This window comes from Mirounga angustirostris, unplaced genomic scaffold (assembly GCF_029215605.1).
Source record: "Mirounga angustirostris isolate CCGP_5_RB_7025 unplaced genomic scaffold, mMirAng1.0.hap1 SCAF_10, whole genome shotgun sequence".
NCBI classification, from domain to species: Eukaryota; Metazoa; Chordata; class Mammalia; order Carnivora; family Phocidae; genus Mirounga; species Mirounga angustirostris.
Genome location: NW_026991718.1, coordinates 83,411,273 through 83,432,373, shown reverse-complemented (window position 1 = coordinate 83,432,373; position 21,101 = coordinate 83,411,273). Strand labels below are relative to the sequence as shown.

Below are 21,101 nucleotides of genomic sequence, written 5' to 3'. Positions count from 1 at the left end.
GGGCAGGTAAAGCACTGACTTCACTGGAATATTAGGGGCTCTCTTCTTCTCAGTGGGAGAAGATCAGGATTGGTAGCATTTCTTTTTCAAGGGGAAAGGCTCATGCCTAAGGGATGACCAGCTTTCCCTCTGTGGATGGCAACAACAGGTTCAGAGGAGGCTGCAGGCCATTCGTGCTGACTGGCTGGGGTTGATGGCTGAGGACCCTGGCCCGTGCTTCTCAACACATCTTAGTCCAACCTGGACCACCCAGCAGTCCCCCTGGAAGTCCGTCCCTGTTGCTAAGACCTCTGATATCTTCACCTGCTAACCAGTTGCTAAGACACACTTGATAAGACTTTAAGGGGCTGCCCTCCTCGGAGCCACAGAATTGGTACGCACTGGGGTCCCTTGGGGAGCCCCAAAGGAGTCCCCAGCTGAACAGACTTCAAGGCGATTCGGGGCATCTTGGTATCTCTTTGCCGCTCTCTTCCCTTGCACTCTGCAGGGAGCTTTGCCACTTTCCTCGTGGTCACAACCATCAGTACGTAGCTGCTGCCCGACGGGTCAGGCCGTGCCTGCATCGGGCGGTTGTGACCCAGCCAGTGCGCGGGTGTGACGTTTTCTTTCCTCTGTCACGTCATTCCCAGGAAAGGCCGGAAGCGGAGGGCCGCACCGTCCGTTTCTGCTGCTGGGTATTTGGTGACAGTTGGGGAATAACTTCCATCCTGTGTAGAGGGCAGCCTTGGCCCCGGGCAGAGACAAAGGCTCTGCAGCCTGGGCCACTTGAAACCAGGCTGCAGCCACGTAACTTTTGGCCACGGAATCGGGGAGGCCTGCCTAAAAGAACCCGAGCAGCTGCAGTCCTGTGTAAACTTCAGAACGTGCGGAGGTGGGGCTGCCCTGAGCAAAAAGTGGCTGATCTGGCTTGTCTAAAAAGCGAGAGATACTGTCCGGTCTCTAGCGCTGTCTCATGTATGTGTCACTGTCCCTCGTGGGTTCTTGGAAGGCTCTTGGTCCCTGTTCCTTTATTTCTGAAGCCAGGCATAAATGCTCCGACCCCAAACTGCCCGGTTCTAGTCCTGGCTCTGTGTCTCACTGGCTGTGTGAGCTTGCGCTGATTACTTGACCCCTCTGTGCCCATCTTCCCCTTTATGAAATGCAGATAAAACAGGTGCCAGCGTGATGAGGTTATTACCGCAGGTGGATCCCAAGCCAGAAACCATGGGTTTTTGTGTGGTTTGTGCCGAAGCATTCCGAATAGCAGCCAATGGTCTCGTAAACTCCATCTGACTACTTCCCTATTCTTTCTGCAACACGTTCCCTCCACACACCCCCTGGGAGCTTTGCCCTCCCTCTAGGTCAGTTTGCATTGTGGGAACATCAATAAAAATGTCTGGTTTGAGGAAGAACCAAGAGACAGAGGGGAAAAAAATGATCTCTTATAAAAGTTTAACCTGGAATGGGCTTAAGTAGGTGAAAGGCTCAGATATTTGGACAAAGAATAACCCTGGTTTAGAGGACACGTTTTGGATATTTGGAGCTAGTCATCCTTGACCGGTGGCTAAAGTAAAAACAAAAGAGCAGTCCCTTCTCATTTCTCCAATACGATTTAGTGCAAAGACCCTTAAAACTAGTTACTCTTCGGCACACACTTGATGAGCAGATAAACAAGAATCCCCCAAACGGGGCCAAAATCAACAAGACTGCTGCAAAGCTAGGCGTTAATCATGCTGAACTTTTCAACCCCGATTCACGTGTTACTATACGTGGAATTATGCCATGTGGCTTTCTGCATTGTGGAAGGAAAAGGGATGCTTCCTTGAAGTTCGCCTTGGCTCTCTGGGGCTCTTGAATATTTGGAATGGTTTGCTCCGCTGTCAGAAGTCATTATGTCATTGACTTTGGCGAGGAAGCAATGATAGGAAAAACATTCCTGTTATTTCAGGAAGTAAAGCCCCAAGTCTTGGCAGGTGGGGCACTCAATAGAGCCACTTGAGCTGGCAGATCTGGTGGCCCTTCCCTTGCCTTAAAATAGAGGCACCAGGAGCCCTGCTCAGCGTCTCCTCCGAAGGACACGTGAGTGTGTATAGATTTAAAATCTTGGCACACCAGTGGGAATCAGGCTCATTTTGCGGGTACTGAGAGACTTTTATGTGATATAGTTGGGACTTCAGGACCTGTTTGGATAATTAGCTCACATAGGTTTGAAAACGTTTCTATGCACTTAGTTGTATTTGCCATTTCTGTTTAGTTACTCTGGGGAGATGTTGTGCTCTCAAAGGGGAGAAATTATTCATTTTAGGACCAGTGGAATAGGTGAGAACAGGTAATGCAAATAAACTTTCATGCTCCTCTAACATTACCCTGTTCCTGAAATTTTTCTTGGACCTCTGTGGATACTAGAACAAAAAATTTTTGGCCCGATGACATATTTTCGGATGGTTCTACTTATGTTCTTGGCTTCAAAAAAATCAAGACACTAAGGAAAATGTAGGCGAGGCCCATAACTCGAGACAGCTGCTAGTACTGTGCACTTCACAAATCAGGGACTTGAACAAACTCTGGGCTGCATGGCTAGCTCAGTGTGTTTCTAGAACATACTTTCCAGCTTCTGAGTAATTAAGTGGGAAACATCGAATTGATAATCAGTTTGGCACAAGCCCACCCACCAAACTGTAAGTTTCTCAGCGAACGTCTGTAAAGTTCTCAAGGATCAGAAAATCTCTGGGGTCCTTGGACTGAAAATAGCCAGGGGACTGAAGGGGAGGCAGAGGCTCTTACCCCTCCATGTGAAATCCAGCTGTCTCTGCTGTACTTCTAGAAGTCTCCTGACCACGGCCGGTGTAGGCATGAGGTCTGATCAGAAACACCTGTTCGAAAAACAAACTGAGGGTTCTAGAGGGGAGGGGGGTGGGAGGATGGGTTAGCCTGGTGGTGGATATTGAGGAGGGCACGTTCTGCATGGAGCACTGGGTGTTATGCACAAACAATGAATCATGGAACACTTCATCTAGAACTAATGATGTGGTGTATGGGGATTAACATAATAAAAAAAAAAAAAAGAAACACCTGTTCGTCCTGCCCTCGAGCAGGACGCAGGCCTCCCCCCGCCCCACCTCTGGGCCGTTGTGGGAAAGGCTACTATTCCAGACACGTACCAGACACGTCCTCACAGTCCAACTCCCGCACCCCGCACTTTTTTATTCGTGGAGGTGCTTTTTAAGTGCTTAGTGAGTGAATTGTCTTTTTAGAGTTTCCATGTAATTTGTCCGCAGAGTTTGTAATGAGCACTGAAAATATGTCTATTTATTTGGACATCCTCCCGTAAGAGAAAAATCTGTTTCTAGAGGGAAATGAAGGAAGCAGGATCCTCAGAGCTGGGAATGAGGCTGACCAAGTGGGTCACACAGGAAGGGCTTCTAAGGCCCTGAAAGACCAAAGGGGCACACCACTCAGCAGCGATACCTCCCCCTGCCAACGTGGGCCTCGAGCCACACGTGCCTGGGTCCACCTTCTGTCAGCTGAGGCGTGGAGACCTTTATGTCGCCTATAAGCCTGTGTTTCCATGGCTGGAACCGGGATGGCCTGCAACTGTCGCGGTAATTAAGTGAGTTACCACGTTTGGGACACCTGAGACGGGGCTCCACAGAGCGCGTGTTGTCTTTTCTGCCACCATCCTTCTTCGGGACCTTTGTTCTTAAGTATTTGAAGGAACATGCAGTTGAAAACATGATACCCTGGCAGTCTCAAAGCATTGGGTATCTGTTCAAAGTACGGAGCGTGAAGGGCTCTGAGCATCTATTTATCAAGTGAAATCGCGGGGATTTGAGGAGGGGTGGGTTTGGGAAATCCGCGTCTGAACTTCCCCCAGCCCAGGAGGGGTGGCCTCAGCACCAGCCTCAGTCCAAGCGACCCTGCTGCCCCCCCCCGCCCGGAGGGGCCCATCTTCAGCTAGCCCAAGGCTCGAGGGTCCTGCCAGCCACCTGCTCGTCCCCCTGGCTCAGCTGGAGTCTCAGGGCAAGTTCGGAGCCAGGCAACAAGGGCTTCCCATATTAGGAATGTTTCTGAAGTGGAAAAATAATGAGATCTGAAAGGAAGTGTTCGGGCCTAATCTTACATTGTTTATCAACATTTTACTGCAATTTATGACATTTCCATGAGCACAGAATTAGCCTTGGTATGTTTTCTGGGATGTGTAAAAGATCTATCCTTTCTTTCCCTCTCTCTTTCCTTCTCCTTCACTCTCTCTAGAGGACTTTAAAACCACGATGTTTCAAGGACATTTTGAGGTTCTTCAACGTCAGTGAGTCTATACTTCTTAACCTTGTACCTCCAGCATTGAAAGTGTGTCCTTGGTGTACTGGATACATAACAGAATTAAGCTAGATGGACTAGTTGGTCCTAAGAACGAAAACTAACCATCTCTCTGGAGCTGTGCACGCAAGAAAGGAGAAGGGCCTCTAGGTACCAAGACTTTAGGAGAAGGATTCAGCGTGACGTGAAGCTCGGGGCCAGGCACGCAGGTGTGGTCTGCTGTAACAGCCTCGGGGCCTTTGGGTGGGTAGTTGCCAGCCCACCTCTCAGCTCCGGGGGCTCCTGTGCCTAAAATCCTGCCCCATGCCGAGACGCAGAGGAGAATGTCGTCTTGGCCAGAAGCCTCAGCATGCCCTCAGAAAGCCGAACCGGCAGGGTTTAGTTGCTGTCCTCTTGCCATAAAGTCTTTTCTCGCTTCCTCTCTATTGTGGGCTTTCTTAAGAAGTGAGTCCAAGAGGAAGCGGGGACATGAATTTATTAGCTTAACTCCGACTTCCAAAGAGAGCACAAGCTGGGAGCCCAAGAAAGAGAATTACAGGGAAACCTGATAGCGGAATGAGTTGGATAAGGCTTGCCATGCAGGATTTTGAAAAAGCTGTTGACACAGGCGCGTGGCCGCAGCGGGCTCGCTGGGGGCGGGCATGACCCCCCTCCGGCCGGGGCAGCTCACAGAGCAGGTGGCATGCGGGCTGGGCCTTACAGCTGGGCGGGGTTCTGCCAGTCGGAGAGCAGGGGAAGGGCCTTCCAAGGCCAGGCCCTGCGTGGGCCGCGGCGCAGAGGTGTGACAGGCTGGGCGCTGGGCTTCGGAAGGTCCGGAAGGCTCACGTGGGTGCCTGAGGTCTAGTGAGCCACGCGGCTGATACCCCGAGCAGGGAGGAGCACGTTCTAGGGTCGTGACTGCCAGCACATCAGCTGAACCCGTAGCTGCCGTGCTCTCAGGTTCACTGGAGGAAGAATGGGTGTCTGCAGTGCTTCCGACCCATGGGAACATTGAAACGAGCTTTTCCACGGCTGTCCGTGCTCAGCGACCACTGCGCCATTCTTTCCTCCCATCTGGGGCCTCGCTAAGCAGGGTGGAGGCCGTGGGGACATCTGGTGGCTTTGCTGTCACGATGTCACCCGTAGAAGTTTCTCCCTCAGTTTTTTGAAGATCAGCCTGGTAAGGCAAGTTTCCTTGAACCCGTATTTCCGTTCCTTTTTGTCTCACTAACACGCTGTGTAGCCTGTCTGTCGATGCCGATGTCCTGGGCAGAGCCCACACGCAGTGCGGGGCCTGAGACGGCCTCCCCTCGGCCCTCAAGCCCTCCCGGGGTTTCTCTTCTCAGCCAGGCGGTGGGCGAGTCGTGGAGCACGGAAAACGCTTGCAGCTTTTCCACAGGGTCAGTCCTGCTGGGGTGTCTGGTCTGCACAGAGGGCACCCACCTAACATCGGCAAAGGCTTTTCCACCTGCTGTGTAATAGTCAAAACCTAGTTTTTTAGTTGCACTGAAATACGCATAAGCTAAAATATACCATCTGTGCCCTTTAGAAGAGTGCAGGTCAGTAGCACCACATGTATTCACACTGCTGTGCGGCCGACCTCCCAGACTCTTCATCTTGCAAAATTTGAAACTCTGTCCCCAGGAAAGACTAACTCCCCGCCGCCCTCCCCCAGCCTCTGGCTCCCACCACTCTACTTCCTGTCTCTGCATTGGACTACTAGGTACCTCGTCCAAGTGGACTCATACAGTATTCGTCCCTTTGCATCTGGCTCATTTCACTGAGCGTAATGTCCTCAGGGCTCCTGCACGTTGTAGCACGTGTCAGAATTTCCTTGCCTTTTTGAGGCTGCATAATATTCCCTCGTGTGTACGTACCACATTTTTCTTTCTTTCTTTTTTTTAATATTTTGTTTATTTATTTGACAGAGAGAGAGGGAACACAAGCAGGGGGAGTGGGAGAGGGAGAAGCAGGCTTCCTGCTGAGCAGGGACTCTGACGTGGGACTCAATTCCAGGACCCTGGGATCATGACCTGAGCTGAAGGCAGACGCTTAGTGACTGAGCCATCCAGGCGCCCCATAACACATTTTTCTTATCCGTGCAATCCGTTGATGGACATTGGGGTTGCTTCCACTTTTTTTGGTGCCAGTGGATAATGCTGCTACGGATACAGGTGTACAAATTCCTGCTTTCGATTCTTTATGCATATATCCAGATGTGGCATTGCTGGATCATATGGTAATCCGATTTTTAAGTTTTTGAGGAACTGCCAATACTGTTTTCCGTAACAAAAAAAAAATGTTAAATGCATTTATTCTGATTCCATTATCACACTGATCATGATCAAAAACTCCCAACTCTTCTTAAATGAGGCTGACTCCCGTTCTTATCTGATAGGACTTTAATGGCTTGTTTGACTTTATTCAAAGTCTCAACAAAGACAGTGCTGAGCTGCATTCATTTACGTACAAAATGTGGCATTACTTCTGAATGTTTTCAGTGGATATGTACAGATCTCGTCAAGGGTACAGTTTTTGAAAGCAAAGAGTAACGCAGGCTCGACCAGGAGTTTACCTGGAATGGCTCACTGCAGATAGCTTCTGAATCTGAGGGACATGAACTTGAACCTTGCTTGGCTCAGCTACGTGCGTGCCCGGGTGTGACTGTGGGCATGTTACTGAGCTTCCGTAATAATACTTACCTTGCAGGGCTGTGCAGTGCCTGAACTCACAACCTGGCAATGAGTATCATGGTTGGTGTCCCAGAAGGAGAAAAATAATGATTTCTTCCTGAAAAACACGGGCTTCACAGTTTATGATGAGTTTGCCTATATAGTCGCTAACTCAAATTCTAACAGTTTATACTTTGTTTCCTTTGTCAAAATAACCAGCGGGGCCGGGTGATTTTTTCCTCTCCCATTTCAATAGTTCGTCCCCTCTCTGCTGCCTTCAGGATCATCTTAACCTCCTCCCTCCCGCCCCAGCCGGGACTTGGATTCCCCCGCCGGGCCCTGGGCTGTCCCTCCCGCCTGACCACACCTCTGCCAGGGACCCCTCTCTCTCACACCTCTGCTGTGCTCATGCTCTTTCTCTGCCTGAAAAGTCCCTCTCCGGCCCCCTCTGCCCACCTCCCTGCTGTCCAGGGGCCGTCCACACCAGAAGTCTCTCCTGACCCCTTCCCTCCAGCTGAAACCAGAGCCCTGTCCCTGTCCTCTCTGAAATGCCCTGTGCTCTGAGCCATGTGCTCTGTTTCTCTCTCACCAGTTGCCAACGAGAAGCAGTAACGAGTTGCATGTTCTGTGTTCCTCTTCCTTACAGGTCACACCTAAGGGAAACCCATGTGTTTTCGGAAAACATCTCTTTCTCACACACAGACACACCCCCCCCCCCACCCGACACCCCCCCATCTAAATGGTCGCTCCGAAATGCAGCCGGAGGAAAGCAGCCCAGCCCTCCTCATTTCACCAGCGAGGTCAGGGTCCAGGCACGCCCACAGGCCCTGGGCCACGCTCTGCTCCCTGTCTGCCCCGGGGTGTGTAGGACTCCCCTGGGCTGTGGGTCAGGCACAGCAGCCGCGACCCCCGCCCTGACCCACTCACTGTGTCCCATGCTCTGAGTCTGCAGGACTTGTCCTACAAGGACCGACACTGGCATGAGGCCTGTTTCCACTGCTCGCGGTGCAAGAGCTCGCTAGTGGACAAGCCCTTCGCTGCCAAGGAGGACCAGCTGCTGTGCACGGGCTGCTACTCCCACGAGTACTCATCCAAGTGCCAGGAATGCAAGAAGACCATCATGCCAGGTCAGGACGTGCCCTGCCCCCGCGGTGCCGCAGAGCACGCTTGCGCTTTTCTTCCCTTCCACTTGCTGAATCCGCGCTCGATGGGCTATTTCAACAAACGGGCACTGTGCCCGCTGTGCGCCCGGTGCTGGGCTGGGAGCCGGGGGGTTAAGGAGTCGTGAGGGGAGAGCACACCCCGTCCCCTGTCCTCCTGGACTCCGTGGTCTAGACAGACGTTCATTCTCAACAGACCCAGACTTGATCACAGCTGGGTCAAGTGTTAAGACGAGTAATAAGGGTGACTTGCTGGTATGGGGAGGATGGGACGGTGTCCCTTGTTTCTTGGGCGAAGTTGGCTTGTTCTCTTTTGTGGGAGAGAGGAAGCTCTTATTTTAAAACACTGAGTGAACAAAAGTATATAGACTTTTTAAATACAGCATTCAAAAAAGTCTTGCTAGGCACATCCAGAAATGAGGGCAAGGAGAGGAATCACCAGGAGTGAAGCATGAAGCAGTGGCCAGGCCCCTGGCACCCAGTCACGTGGCTGGGACGCAGCCTGCCGTGAGGCCTTGGAGAGACACGGCCCTGAGGCCCCCGTCGGCGGGTGCTGGCAGAGCTTCTCCCAAATCAGGCTCAGGGTGGCAGGAGGGGCGCCAGTCAGGCCCGCCTTCCAGATGCCGAGAAGCCCCGGCCAGCTGGCCGATGCGCCCCACATCGCCCGGGAGGGTGCCCACCTTCAAAACAGCTGCTGAGGAGGCAGCGGGGAAGCATCTTTCATCCCAGGGAGGTTTAGAGTTAAGGGCAGACATAGGAAGAAATCTAACGCACAGTAATAATGTGTTCAATCTGATGAAGTAGCTGTGAAGGTTTAAAAAAGTGGTCTGAAGAGTAAATTAAAGTGCACGTGATTGAGGCTTGTGATTTCAAATGGGAATTTCCTTAATTTATCACCTGTCGTGATGTTCAGGGTATCTTACGATTCGTCATATTCACAAGCTTAATTCGTTTCAACAACAATCACTTAAGGACTTGAGGTTTGGTGTATTGGTTGAGGTTTTTTAAAGGGATATCAAGTATGTGAAGCGTTCAAGTGTAGTTTTAAAGGAGCTGAGGTGTGGGGGCACCTGAGTGGCTCAGTCGATTGAGCATCTGACTCTGGATTTGGGCTCAGGTCATGATCTCAGGGTGGTGTATCGAGCCCCATGTGGGGCTCCACACTGGGCATGGAGCCTGCTTGAGATCCTCTGTCTCCCTCGCCCTCCGCCCCTCCCCCACGCGTGCACGTGCACACTCTCTCTCTCTCTAAAAAAATAAAACCAGGGGCATCTGGGTGGTGCAGTTGGTTTAGCATCCGATTCTTGGTTTGGGCTCAGGTCATGGTCTCGGGGTCGTGGGGTTGAGCCCTGCGCCAGGCTCCAAGCTCAACGAAAAATCTGCTGGAGTTTCTCTTTCTCTCTCCCTCTTCCCCTCCCTATGCACACATGTGTGCTCTCTCTCTGAAATTAATAAAGCTTTAAAAAAATTAAATTAAGGAAAAAAAGGAGTTGAGGTCTGTACTTTAATAAATAGAAGCAAACACAAAGCTCCTGGGTTCATGCTGAAGTGTGACGGGAATTAGGGCTCCCACGGTCATTTAGAGCCAGACCCTTTAGTGGAAGAGTGCTTTGCCGTAGCCCGGAGTTTTCCTTTTATTTTTGGTTTGCTTTGTTTTTGGCAGTGAAGAGATACTGAAGAGTTTTTGAGCGAGAGACTGACGTATGGGAAGTGTTATTTCAGGGAGCTGTATTGGATAAGAAAGAATACATTTTAAAAAGGCAAGGGCATAATAAGGCCTTCAGGAAGATGACTTCTTACTGCTGCTACATTTCGCTGCTTAATACATCTTGAAGATAGCTGACTCCGCGCTATTACAAGGAACAAAACCCCCAGACCAAGGCCTCTTACAGAGTTGCGTCAGCATTGCAGATGGGGGACAAGGGCCCAGCGTGGGGGCCGTGAAATTAGAACCAAAGCCCGCGGAAAGCCGGGCTGACCCCTGGTCCTGTGCCACAGAGAGTCACCCACGGAGACAGAGTGGTCCCGACACAGTGAGAACCATGAAATTAATTAAAAGCAAATTAAATCTTTACTGAGTTTTCATGACAAGAGCCCAAGGGAGTTTCCGTTCTGCCTCATAGCCGACTCTCTCCATCCCCTTCCACACTTCCCTGGGTCCCAGGCTGCCAGAGACCCCTGCTCCCCTACAGCGGGCTCTTGGGGCCCACTTTCTTCTTGCTCACTGCCTTTTGTTTGGTTTTGCTTGCTTGCTCGTTTGCTCCCCCTCAGCAGTGCTCTGACCTTTTGCCAGGAACTCCTGCCAGCCCGTCTGCATCCCCCTGCCCTCCTCAGCAGACCTGGAGGACCAAGTGGGGACAGGCTCCCGCCACGCTAGAGCTCTGGGGTGCAGGGGGAGGTCACACATATACCTGGCACCTGCGGGCCCGTCTGCGGACCCTTCAGACAGCTGAGCGAGTTTACTGTTTGGATAGTGCAAACAGTAGATAGATAGTAGATAGAGCGCCCCCCACCCCGCCCCCCCCGCCCAGCTCAGGCACTTGTAATGAGAAGCAGCCAAATCACCACGAAATTCTAAGAGCATTGACAGTTTTACGCTTAAATGACCTTAAAGTTCACCTGTCTTGTCTCAGCGGCGAAGAGACCAGAAGTTTCGGCGGCGGGCCCTTTGCTACAGTCAGTGGCCCGGCCAGGATTAGGACCTTGCCCAGTGCTCTGGTCTCAGAGCTTCTATCTGCCTTCTCAACTAGGTGAGAGAAGGTGGACCAGGAGCTGGCGGGTATGGATGGTGGTGAATTCAGAAGGTGGAGTAACGGGACACACAAGACAAACTTCACGGAATGGGGTGCTACAGCCTCCCTAGAAGGACGACAAAACAGCAGTGTCGGCATCATGTCCAGTTCAACAGCTTGGTGTAGTCCAAGTGCCTTGGACGCGGGGCCAGCAGGCTGCGCAGGCGGGGGGGGCCTCCCTCTTTGCTGCGCAGTAGCCGTGTGAGCATAGCCACTTGCAGCTGGGAGAGCCTTGGCCACCCCGCCCCCTGCCAGTCTGAGTCACTTTAAATTCAAAAGCAGCCCTGCAAATGTCATTTTCCCACCGTAGTGTCTGTCCCGGCTTCCCCCTCACTGTGGCGCTCCTTCCCTGAACCAGCAGTTCTCAGGGAAAACCTAGAAACTGACAGGTTGGGGTTTCAGCCTTCCTGTTTTCTGGCTTGGACTTGTCACCGGTCACCGCCCCTCACTGAGCCCTCCCTAGGGAAGCCTGGCTCATACCCGCCATGATGGAGGCGCGGGCCCAGGGCAGCGTCGGGAAGGGACCCCAGGGAGGTCACATTTGAGCAGGCTTGAAGGATGAGCTGGGTTTCACCCGATGCAGAAGTCCCAAAAGGGCACTTCTGGCAGAGGACATGGGCTCAGTGCCCAAGGCAGAGTGTCTAGAAGAAGCCTGGTGAGACAGATTAAGACAGAGAGAGAGAGAGAGGAGGGTGGGGGGGAGGGATGGGGGAAGAAGGGAGGGAGGGGGGAAATGGAGAAGGAAGGGATGGGAAAGAAAAGAATGGAAAGGAAAAGAAAAGAAAAAGAAGAAGTGCTAAATCCTAGCACTACCGCTCTTTCTTTGGTCTGATTTTTTTTTTTTTTTTTCCTCATTAAACTTTTGTTTTAATGGGTCTCGAAATTCTATGACAGATTTTGGGGCAAGCTGTTTCCATTTAAAAGTACTGATTTTAAAAACTAATAACTTAAAACTGCCACACACACACACACAAGTGCAACCACGAAATCACGATGAATGGATGAATGGGGGTGCGGGTCATCGGCTTGGCTGTGGCAGTGAACTTAGGTATACAAAACAGGAGGCTTGTGTGAACTGACAAACTCTCGCCCACCGGCCCCAGACCTGACAAAAGTCCCTGGAAGTAGCCAGGAAACCAGAGCCTGCCACAAGCCACAGGGCTAGGGCCCCCAGCTTCTCAGCTACCACACGCTGAGCCTCTGTTCGCAGAGGCTTCTTGCAGGTGCACTACTTCCTCAGAGCAGGCTCACGGGAACTAACCCTTCACCCCTGTTGCTGCTTCCTCACTTGTCTGGCTGAATCAGAAAGAGACACCCCTTGTCAGGACCCCGTATGCCCAGGCGCTGGAGAAGCTGCGTGCTCTGCTGCCCCCTGCTGGTAGTGTTGTACGATAACCTCTGCAGGCCCTGGAGGCTGCTGGGAGCCGTGCCTCCCAGATGTGCGGTGCCTCCCAGATGTGCGGTGCCTCCCAGATGTGCGCCCACCACCCCTCAGGGCTGCAAGTGCCCGCCGCCGGGTTCCCGACTAGAGAGGAGACAATTGTCTGGGACTGGTGTTGATAGAAGACCGTATTCCCCACCACGCCGGGAATGCACTCACGCAGTCTTGCTTGCCGTCTCTAGTGAGCACAGGGCTGCCCTGTGTTCACTGACAAGATCCTGTGGTTTTGAGCTGCTTTATCAGGGGAAGGTCAGAGATTAAAAGAGCAAGTGGCAAAAATACATGTGGGAAGATAAACCCCTGGAGACAAAGAAAATCATTCCAGATTTAGATCACAATTCTTCCACTTTTTACCTGAAATTCCGTTGCTCAGTGTAATTCTCCTTGTATCAGGGTTCATCACCCCACGACTGGACTCCACAGCTTTGAAGATCGTTATGTGACCCACCATGAATGCCCCCCACACATCACCTCCCCAGCTTCCAGCACCGACACACACCCTGAGTATTGTACATACTCTGTGGGAGGTGGTGCCCAAATGTCCTGGCTTGGAAACACAGGAAGCTGCGAAAGTGACCCGAAAGTGACAGCGAATAAAATAATCTTGCGACGATTCTCTGCACATATCCTAATTTCTCGAGAGGTGGACATTTCTTTGTCAACCTTGCAAGCAGCCAAAATGCAGCCCTTAACCTGTCATGTTGACCCTATGATCTTTTTGGACTTAAGCTAAAGGCGAGTTTCTAGATGCCCGCATTTGGCTGTCAGCCGCCACCCTGGTTCAAAGACGGCGCTCCAGCTCACCGCCTAACTCCCCCTGCCCTCATCCCGCTGGGACATCTAACCGCTGCGTCCTTCAGGCCTCAGTCCCAGACTTTCAGTGAGCCCACAGATGGCTAACATGGTTCCAGAAAGAACCAGACAAATATCTGGGGACTCGAAGGTCACGGTTTCTGTCTCAACGACTCGTTGCTGCCATTGTAGTGTGAAAGCAGCCGTAGACATTTGGAGTGAGGGAACAGGGGTGGCTATGCTCCAGGAAAACCCCAATTGTAACTCGGGGTAGTGCAGACCGCGAGCAGGTCACAGGCAGTGTGCCCGGCCTGGAGCTAGCTCAAGTATTGGGAGCACTTTCCTTTTATTCACTCCTTACCCTTCTTTCCCGCCCCCCCCCCCCCCCCCCGCAAACTTACCTTGGGCTGCATGCAAAGGGAGTTTGCATATCCATCTGTCTTGAACCATCTCTTTCTGTAAATACACATACTTTTATTCTCTTGGAAAAGTATGGGAAAACATCAACAGATGCTGAATACTGTGACTCCAGCCTGGTGGTGGGGGGTGGGGGGCGAACCAGACAGCATTTCCGCTCTCTAGGACTTCTTGATCTACTTGAGGAACATGTGTTTTTGTTTTTTTTAAAGATTTTATTTATTTGAGAGAGAGCACGAGCAGGGGAGAGGGGGAGAGGCGCAAAGGGAAAGGGAGAAGCAGACTGCTGAGCAGGGAGCCCGACCCGCGGCTCGATTTTAGGACCCTGGGATCAGGACCTGAGCTGAAGGCAGACGCTTAACCGACTGAGCCACCCAGGTGCCCCTACATGTAGCTTTTAATGACAGCACTCAGATACCACTTTTAATGGTAGGCCTAAGACACATCACAGCTTGGTTTCCACGGCGGGTCACATAAAGTGAGCGCCGCGGAGGCTCCTCTCAGACTCAGGCTTGAGGCTCTAGGTTCATGGACGCCCCACCGAATTCCATCCCATTGCCAAACAGAAGGGTGTTCGTTGACAGGCCGTTGGTGCTCTGGAGCTCCCACTCCGTCAGGACTGGTCTGAGCTCTGCCAGGATTCTCTTTCTGTTTTGCAGTACTGAGAGACAGAGACAGATCCTTTTTCCACTTCTTGTTCATAACCACCCTGCCAGACAAATACATACCGAGCACGCACAGAGACTGTCCTGGGAGCTGGGTGTACAGCCGCGAACCCAAAAAGCCCGAGTCCCTGCCCTCTCCAAAACGGGCCCGTTCTGAGGCGAGCCTTTGAGGGCTAACGTGACTTGCTGTCGTGACAAAACTAGCAGGGGGCAGGTTCTCGCCGCGAACCGCGGGGCCTCCAGGCCAGGCTTGTCACCGGCTCTGCCCTTTGCCGCTTCTCGTCAACTCTCGTGACAGGTACCCGCAAGATGGAGTACCAGGACAGCAGCTGGCACGAGACCTGCTTCGTCTGCCGCCGCTGCCGGCAGCCCATCGGCACCAGGAGCTTCATCCCGAAAGACAGCCAGAACTTCTGCGTGCCCTGCTATGAGAAACAGTACGCCGTGCAGTGTGTTCAGTGTCAGAAGGTAGCTCTCATCCCCCCGCGGCCCTTGTCCGTTCCAGTCCGTTCGCCTCCACAGCCCTTGGCTCCAGCCCTCCTGCCCCCAAGGGACGGCACCTGTCCTACCTGAAGGGCACGGGAGTCTGCGGGCTGGCCCTCCACCCCCAAATTCTCACGTGCGCGTGCGCATTCATCCACTGGACGGACCCCCCGCGCCACGCCTTCCTCCCACAACACGACTGCCCCGTGACCAGACATAAATTCCTGCGCCCCTCCCTCCTTCTAGAACATGGCCAAATATTTGCTCCTGTTTATGACATAACGTTAAAGGGGAGGAAAACCTATACCCCAAAGCGGTCCTGTTACACTGCACTCCATCTTTGAACAGGAAACCTCACGGGAGGGAGGTGAGAAGCGAAGGCAAGTTGTGCCCCGTGGACAGGGCCCAGGTCGCTAGTTGCGCACTTGCCCACTGGGTCCGGTGCCGTCCTGTCTCGGCCGTTGGGTTAAAGAGGGAGAAGGAACCCGTTGTAGAGTGACTGCGCACCCTGTTTGGCTCGGGCCCTATTAGGGACTCCGCTGTTGGGTCTGTGGGGGCCAGCAGGGCCTCCAGTGCCCATCCTGCCGGCACCTCTTCAAAAGGCAGAGTAGTACTAACTAGGATTTAAATTCCACTTCTCCCAATTCCCGCTTGTAAGATTATACTGTTTATCTACTGTGTATCCCTGCCTCCTTGGATGAACCGCTCATTCCTGCGTTCGTATCAGGAAGCCTCTTCTCTGCTCACTCCCACTCTGTTTGGTTTGCTCCTTCTCAAGATCCAAGAAAAGTTTGCGTCATCTGCTTTTCTTCCACTGTGTTCCTCCCTACCTTATCATCACTCTGTTTGCTTGCGGGTGAAGGTAATGCATCCTCTGGGAAGCCCTTGTGCGTGTTCATCAGACACATGAAAGCATTCATGCCAGAAACATCCATTCCCCCCTGCCACATTGAAGGAGGCCCTCAGGGCTACTAGGGTCTGGGGGGAAATGCACTCCAATGGCAACATTCAAGTGCTTATCGATAAGTGTGCTTTGGAGGAGAACAGAGCCTTAGCAGAGTGTATACGGGGATGATCTGAACCAATCTGAGGAGTGGGAGCCAGGCTGCTGTTCAGGGAGGGATGCTCTGAGAAAGTACCACCCAGGAGCAGGTCTGAGCTAGCCGGGTGATGGGGGTGGGGATGGGGGACATGGAGTCCAGACGCAGGGAGGACAAGGGCGTGTATGCCAGGCAGAGCAAAGCTCTTACTACACACGCCTTCTGTATCCACACAGATAGCTTGCGACCGAATATATGTCGCATGCATTCTGTTCCAAGGGGGAAATTTATAGGACGATCATTAATGCTTTATAGTTTAGTGAAAAGAATATACAATAGAAAGAGTCCTGAACCCCGGCACCTGCTTTGCTTTTAGCTATGAATTCTTAGGCAAGTCCCTTCATTTCTCTGGGTCTCAGTTTACTCACCTGTAAAATGGAAATAAGGTCTATATTATCTAAGGGCCTTTACACGGTTGACCCTTGAACAACACGGGGGCTAGAGGGTACTAACCCCACTGCACAGCTGAAAATCCACCTGGAACTTTTGACTCCCCAAAAACGTACCCACGAAGAGCCGCCTGTTGAGCAGAAGCCTCGCTGATGGCATAAATAATCGATGTGCACGTACGTGGTAGGTTCTCTGTATCCTGTGCTGCCATCTTAGAATAAAGGAAGCTAGAGCAAAGAAAACGTGAGTCGGGAAATCCTAAGAGAAAACGCACTGACCGTACCAGGCTGTGTTTATGGGAAGCAGTGCGCGCAGACGTGGACCCGCGCCCTGCAAACCGGCACCGCTGGTGGCCGGGTGCGCTGCCCTCTGTGAGGACCAGAGGCGCCCAGGCCCTTTCTCCAAGCCTTTTCCACACACGGCAGCGGGGGCCGGAGGGGGTCTCACGCCATTCAGAGCCCGCCGCGCCTCGGGATGCTCACCGCGGCCCCCTTGCCTCCTGCAGCCCATCACCACCGGCGGCGTCACGTACCGCGAGCAGCCGTGGCACCAGGAGTGCTTCGTGTGCACCGCCTGCAAGAAGCCGCTGTCGGGCCAGCGCTTCACGTCCCGGGAGGAGTTCGCCTACTGCCTGAGCTGCTTCTGCAACCTGTATGCCAAGAAGTGTGCCGGCTGCACCAACCCCATCAGCGGTGAGCGTGCCCATGGTTCCCAGCTCTTGCTTTTGGCTCTTGGGTTCGGGGGTCTCATGGTGGTGAGATCCAGCCCCGTGTGGGGCGCCACCCTCAGTGTGGAGCCAGCTTGAGAGTCCCTCTCTCTCTCTTAAAAAAAAGAATAATAAAGGTGCTCCTTAGCATCTTAGAGGGACTTGCTGACCACAAGGCCATAGCTACACGAGGGCAGAGGGCAACATTCTAGGTGTTTCTTTCTTATCCCCCAAAGGCACGGGCAGAGTGAGAGCCCAAAGTCTGGTTGGCTGCAGACCGGCATTGTACGAAACTATTAGACATGCCAAGAAACTGAGTATGGAGGACAGATGGCTGCTCAGACTCCAGGCCTGTAAACGTGCACCACGCATCACCACACAAATCCGTGACTGGGCCGGAGGGAAAAGAGAGTTCCGTAAGGACACAGGCAAAGTAGCGGGACGTAGGATTCCCAGCTCTGCCACATTCAGGTGACTGGCTGATCCCTGTCAATGGCAGATGGCGGACCCATGTTATAGCCAAATGGCGTCCCCGTGCAGCCCTGCAGTGTAAGCACACACGCATTCTACAACCGCTGTGTGCTTGCCCTGACTCGCTTTTTCCTCGGGTCTAGAACTGGGTGCACCTCCCTCAGCCAACTCGCCCAATGTAGGAAGCCCCAGGTCACCAAAATCATCCTTTCATGTGTAATCCAGAGCTCATAATTCCATATGAAATTAAAATATAAAGAAAAGAAGCACAGCATTTAAATTTTTGTTAACCCGATTCCAGCCATTTATATACCAGATTAGAATCATTCGGAGGGAAGAAATGCAGTCTTTTCCCCTAACATATCAATCTTGAATGCTGTTTTCACGGTAACGTCTATGGAAGTAAATGTCTATAATGTTAAACTTTATAAAGCAATATAATCTAGATAAAAGCACTTTTAAATGTAAAGTATCAGAAATGTGTTGTTATTCCCATGGTAGCACTAAAAAAAAGAACACAAGATGAGGAAAACAGTGGACACTTTCCTCCAAAAGAGGAGAGTTACTTCTCTGAAACACAGAGACTAATGTTCTGGAACGTACAGAGGAATTTTGAAATTGCAGCTAAAATGTACTTGTAGCCAAATCCCCAAACAATTACATGAGATTGTGACTTTAGATTGGATTTTTAATAGATCCTTACTTAGCACTTTCTCTTTAGCAAAATTTAAATGATTTTGTAAATGAATCTGAAGTTCTACTTCCCAGCATTCTGTGTGCAGTGATGCAAAATTCACACATAAATACAGTCAGTCCTCCGTACTCAGAGTTCAGATCTGCAAATCCGTCCACTCATTAACATTTATTTGTAACTCCAAAATCAACACTCAAGTTGCTTTCATGGTCATTCCCAGACAACTCACAGATTGGTGAAACATTTGAGTCGTCTGATGTGTGTGCTCCCAGCAGAGGTGAGGCAGGGGGACCCTCTGCCTCCTCATTTCAGTTCTCATCTTATAACCAAGGGTCCTCTTCATGGTCTGTTTAGTGCCATGTTGTTTGCATTTTTGTGCTTTTTGTTGGCAGTTTTGCTGCTGAAAATGGCTCCTAAGGGGCAGTACGGATATGCTGTCTGTGTTCCTAAGCAGAGGCAGGCTGTGAGGTGCCTCCCGGAGTAAATGCGCCTGTTAGATGAGCTCTGTTCAAGCTGGAGTTCTGGGGCTGTTGGCTGTAAACCTCAAATAACAATAGTTGACTGTGTATGCCTCTCACCTTTGGGAGGATTTGTCCTCCTTGGGCTGTTTTTGGCTCTCATTTCTGTGACTTGCCCCATTGGTTGGCATTTCAAGGAAACAGTGAGTGTCTAAAAGGAGGCGGTCCCCTGGGACGGCACCCGACACAGCACCTCCCACTAACATCCTTCTTCATCCTCTTCCGGCCGCAGGTCTCCAATGTAGCAGGACTTATCAGAGGTGAGAGAAAGGAGAAACATGGAATGGCAGAAATGCTGGGGCATCCCAGCCTCTTCTCAGCTTTTCAGTTTGCTCAGTGCTGAGAAGAAAAACAACTACCTTTTTTGCAGTCCCTGCCCCTAAATCAAGTGTTGCCTAAACCTCTGGTTTTCAAACTTGGCTACATATTCAAAACATCTAGGAAGCTTAAAAAATTACTGCTGCCTGGGTCACGATTTAATTGGTAGGGGCTACGACCAGGGTGACTGATGAAGCTTGAAAAGCTTCCCAGGTGATTCAAGTCTGCAGGGAAGTTTGAGACCCATGGGCCTAAATCATTGGCTTGGTTCTGCGTCACGGCCAGCGCAGGAGCTATGTGATCACAGCCCTTAGGAGTCCGGGATGTGTAAAGACAGTGTTTTAGTAGCCTTGGACATTCGGTGTAGCTCTGCTTTTAAAGCTGTGGGATATTCAGGAAAAGAGGCTGAAAAGCTCTGCCAGTGCGTACCCCACCTGCCACAGGGCTAAGGTGGCACTGGAAGGAGCACTGAACTTGCACTGCTCCAGTCTCTAACTAGCTGAGGGGGACTAGCTCGCAGGTCTCCCCCAGGTGAAAGACAAGGCCCCACGTCAGCCTAGCCAATTCCGTTACACAAGGATCTAGCTATTTGGTGCGTTACAGACTACTCAGGCTAGCCTGAGACTTCAAGCCATTATAAATGGAGCGGTCAGTATGGTTGCTTTCTTTTTACTGTGGTAGACTGAACCATTATTTCTGGAAAGAACTCTTTGTAATTGGAATTCATGATCCAGATTTCATCAGAACCGATCACAACTCTGAATAACCCTGTGTATTCGGTTCCAGTTGATTTCTGATGGCTCAGTGGCAGGACCAAGCAACCATATTGTTATAGGAGGCCAGTGTACCTTAAACATTTGATGAGAATTAGTCATCAGGCAAGAGTCAAGCACCGAACTGAGTTACTACTTTTCTTGTTTAAAATCTGAGATGGTCTTCTCTACTGCCCACACACCGTCATGCGCTCCCACCCACCTTAGCAGCCCACCTTCCCCCTCTCACACCTAAGTCCATGCTTCTATAGCTTATCACATGATCTTCGTTCTGCAAGAATGTCCATGCCCCACATCCACAGGCCATTTCGTTTGTGAGGTCTTTCCTGGCCATTCCAGAGCAAATTAGTATTTTCCTCTTCCCTCCCTTCAGCACCTCATTGATTAAATCACAAAACACTTGAGCAGCAGACATGAGGCAGCCAGTGAAGGAATGAGAAGTCAGCTCCATATCTCCTGGAGTTTCATTCTCGTGGAACAGACAAATAGACACCATCACCCCTCCATAATTATAGCACTGATCATGTCGTTTCGGACCCAGTTTATATAGCTGTCCCTGCTGACCCTTACGAGCTCTTCAAGGGTGTGCAGGGTGTCTGATTTACAGGTGGATCGCCAGCACCCAGCCATTAGAAACTCACGCTCTCCAGACTACACAATCCAGCTTTGAAATGGCTCAAAGCAGAATTCCTTCGTTGGTCCTGGGGGCCTGGTTCTACCCAGCAATGTTGCCTTTCTCCCTCCACCCCGGTGTTCTTTCTTCTCTGTTAACAGGACTTGGTGGCACGAAGTACATCTCCTTTGAGGAACGGCAGTGGCACAACGACTGTTTTAACTGTAAGAAGTGCTCCCTCTCACTGGTGGGGCGAGGCTTCCTCACAGAAAGAGATGACATCCTGTGCCCTGACTGCGGGAAAGACATCTGAAGCCCACACAGCTGCTTGTGATGCGCACGGATTTAGACACACTCATTCTCCACCAGGCAGTACTGTGTCTGGTCTCCACCTGCCACGTTGAGACTTTCCTCTTGTGCTTCTCAGTGATAGTCACATTTGTTTAAAACCTTTAATCCTTTGTACTAGCTCAGTCCCAGGGAAGGAGGAAACCCTTCTGTAAACCCTTCCTCGGTAGGAAGATGGTGTTGAATTTTTGTAATCAAGCAAGGCAAATCCAAGTGTAAAAATCCTTTTGAATGACATCTTTATACATGTATCTTTCTTTCACTGCGTATTTAATTTTTAAGTGCAATTAACATGTCACGAACTTGAGTTTTCCAAACTACATGAGATAATGAAGAGTGGGCATTTACAACTGTGTAGCTTCCTGTCATGTAAGACCTAGAGCAAGATCATATAGCTTACAATAAAGTTATCCAGAACAAAATCCTTGGCCACACACAGCGCGTGAAATAATGATTAAACATTGAAATTCTGA

The 21,101-nt window shown here is 51.3% G+C and overlaps 1 protein-coding gene across 4 annotated transcripts in view; it reads left to right on the top strand.

Annotated features, from left to right (window-relative positions):
• Positions 1–21,101, top strand: part of FHL2 (four and a half LIM domains 2) — a 66,914-nt gene extending 45,813 nt beyond the window's left edge. For 3 of the 4 annotated variants that reach the window (XM_045885276.3, XM_045885275.3, XM_045885279.3), the window contains 4 exons: positions 7,900–8,074; positions 14,513–14,682; positions 16,693–16,879; positions 20,442–21,101. In XM_045885276.3, the coding sequence (XP_045741232.1) occupies positions 7,900–8,074; positions 14,513–14,682; positions 16,693–16,879; positions 20,442–20,593 (684 nt within the window). In that variant the 3' untranslated portion in view covers positions 20,594–21,101. Of the gene's footprint in view, positions 1–7,892; positions 8,075–14,512; positions 14,683–16,692; positions 16,880–20,441 lie in introns of all 4 variants that reach the window. The other variant, XM_045885278.3, reaches the window with a different exon arrangement.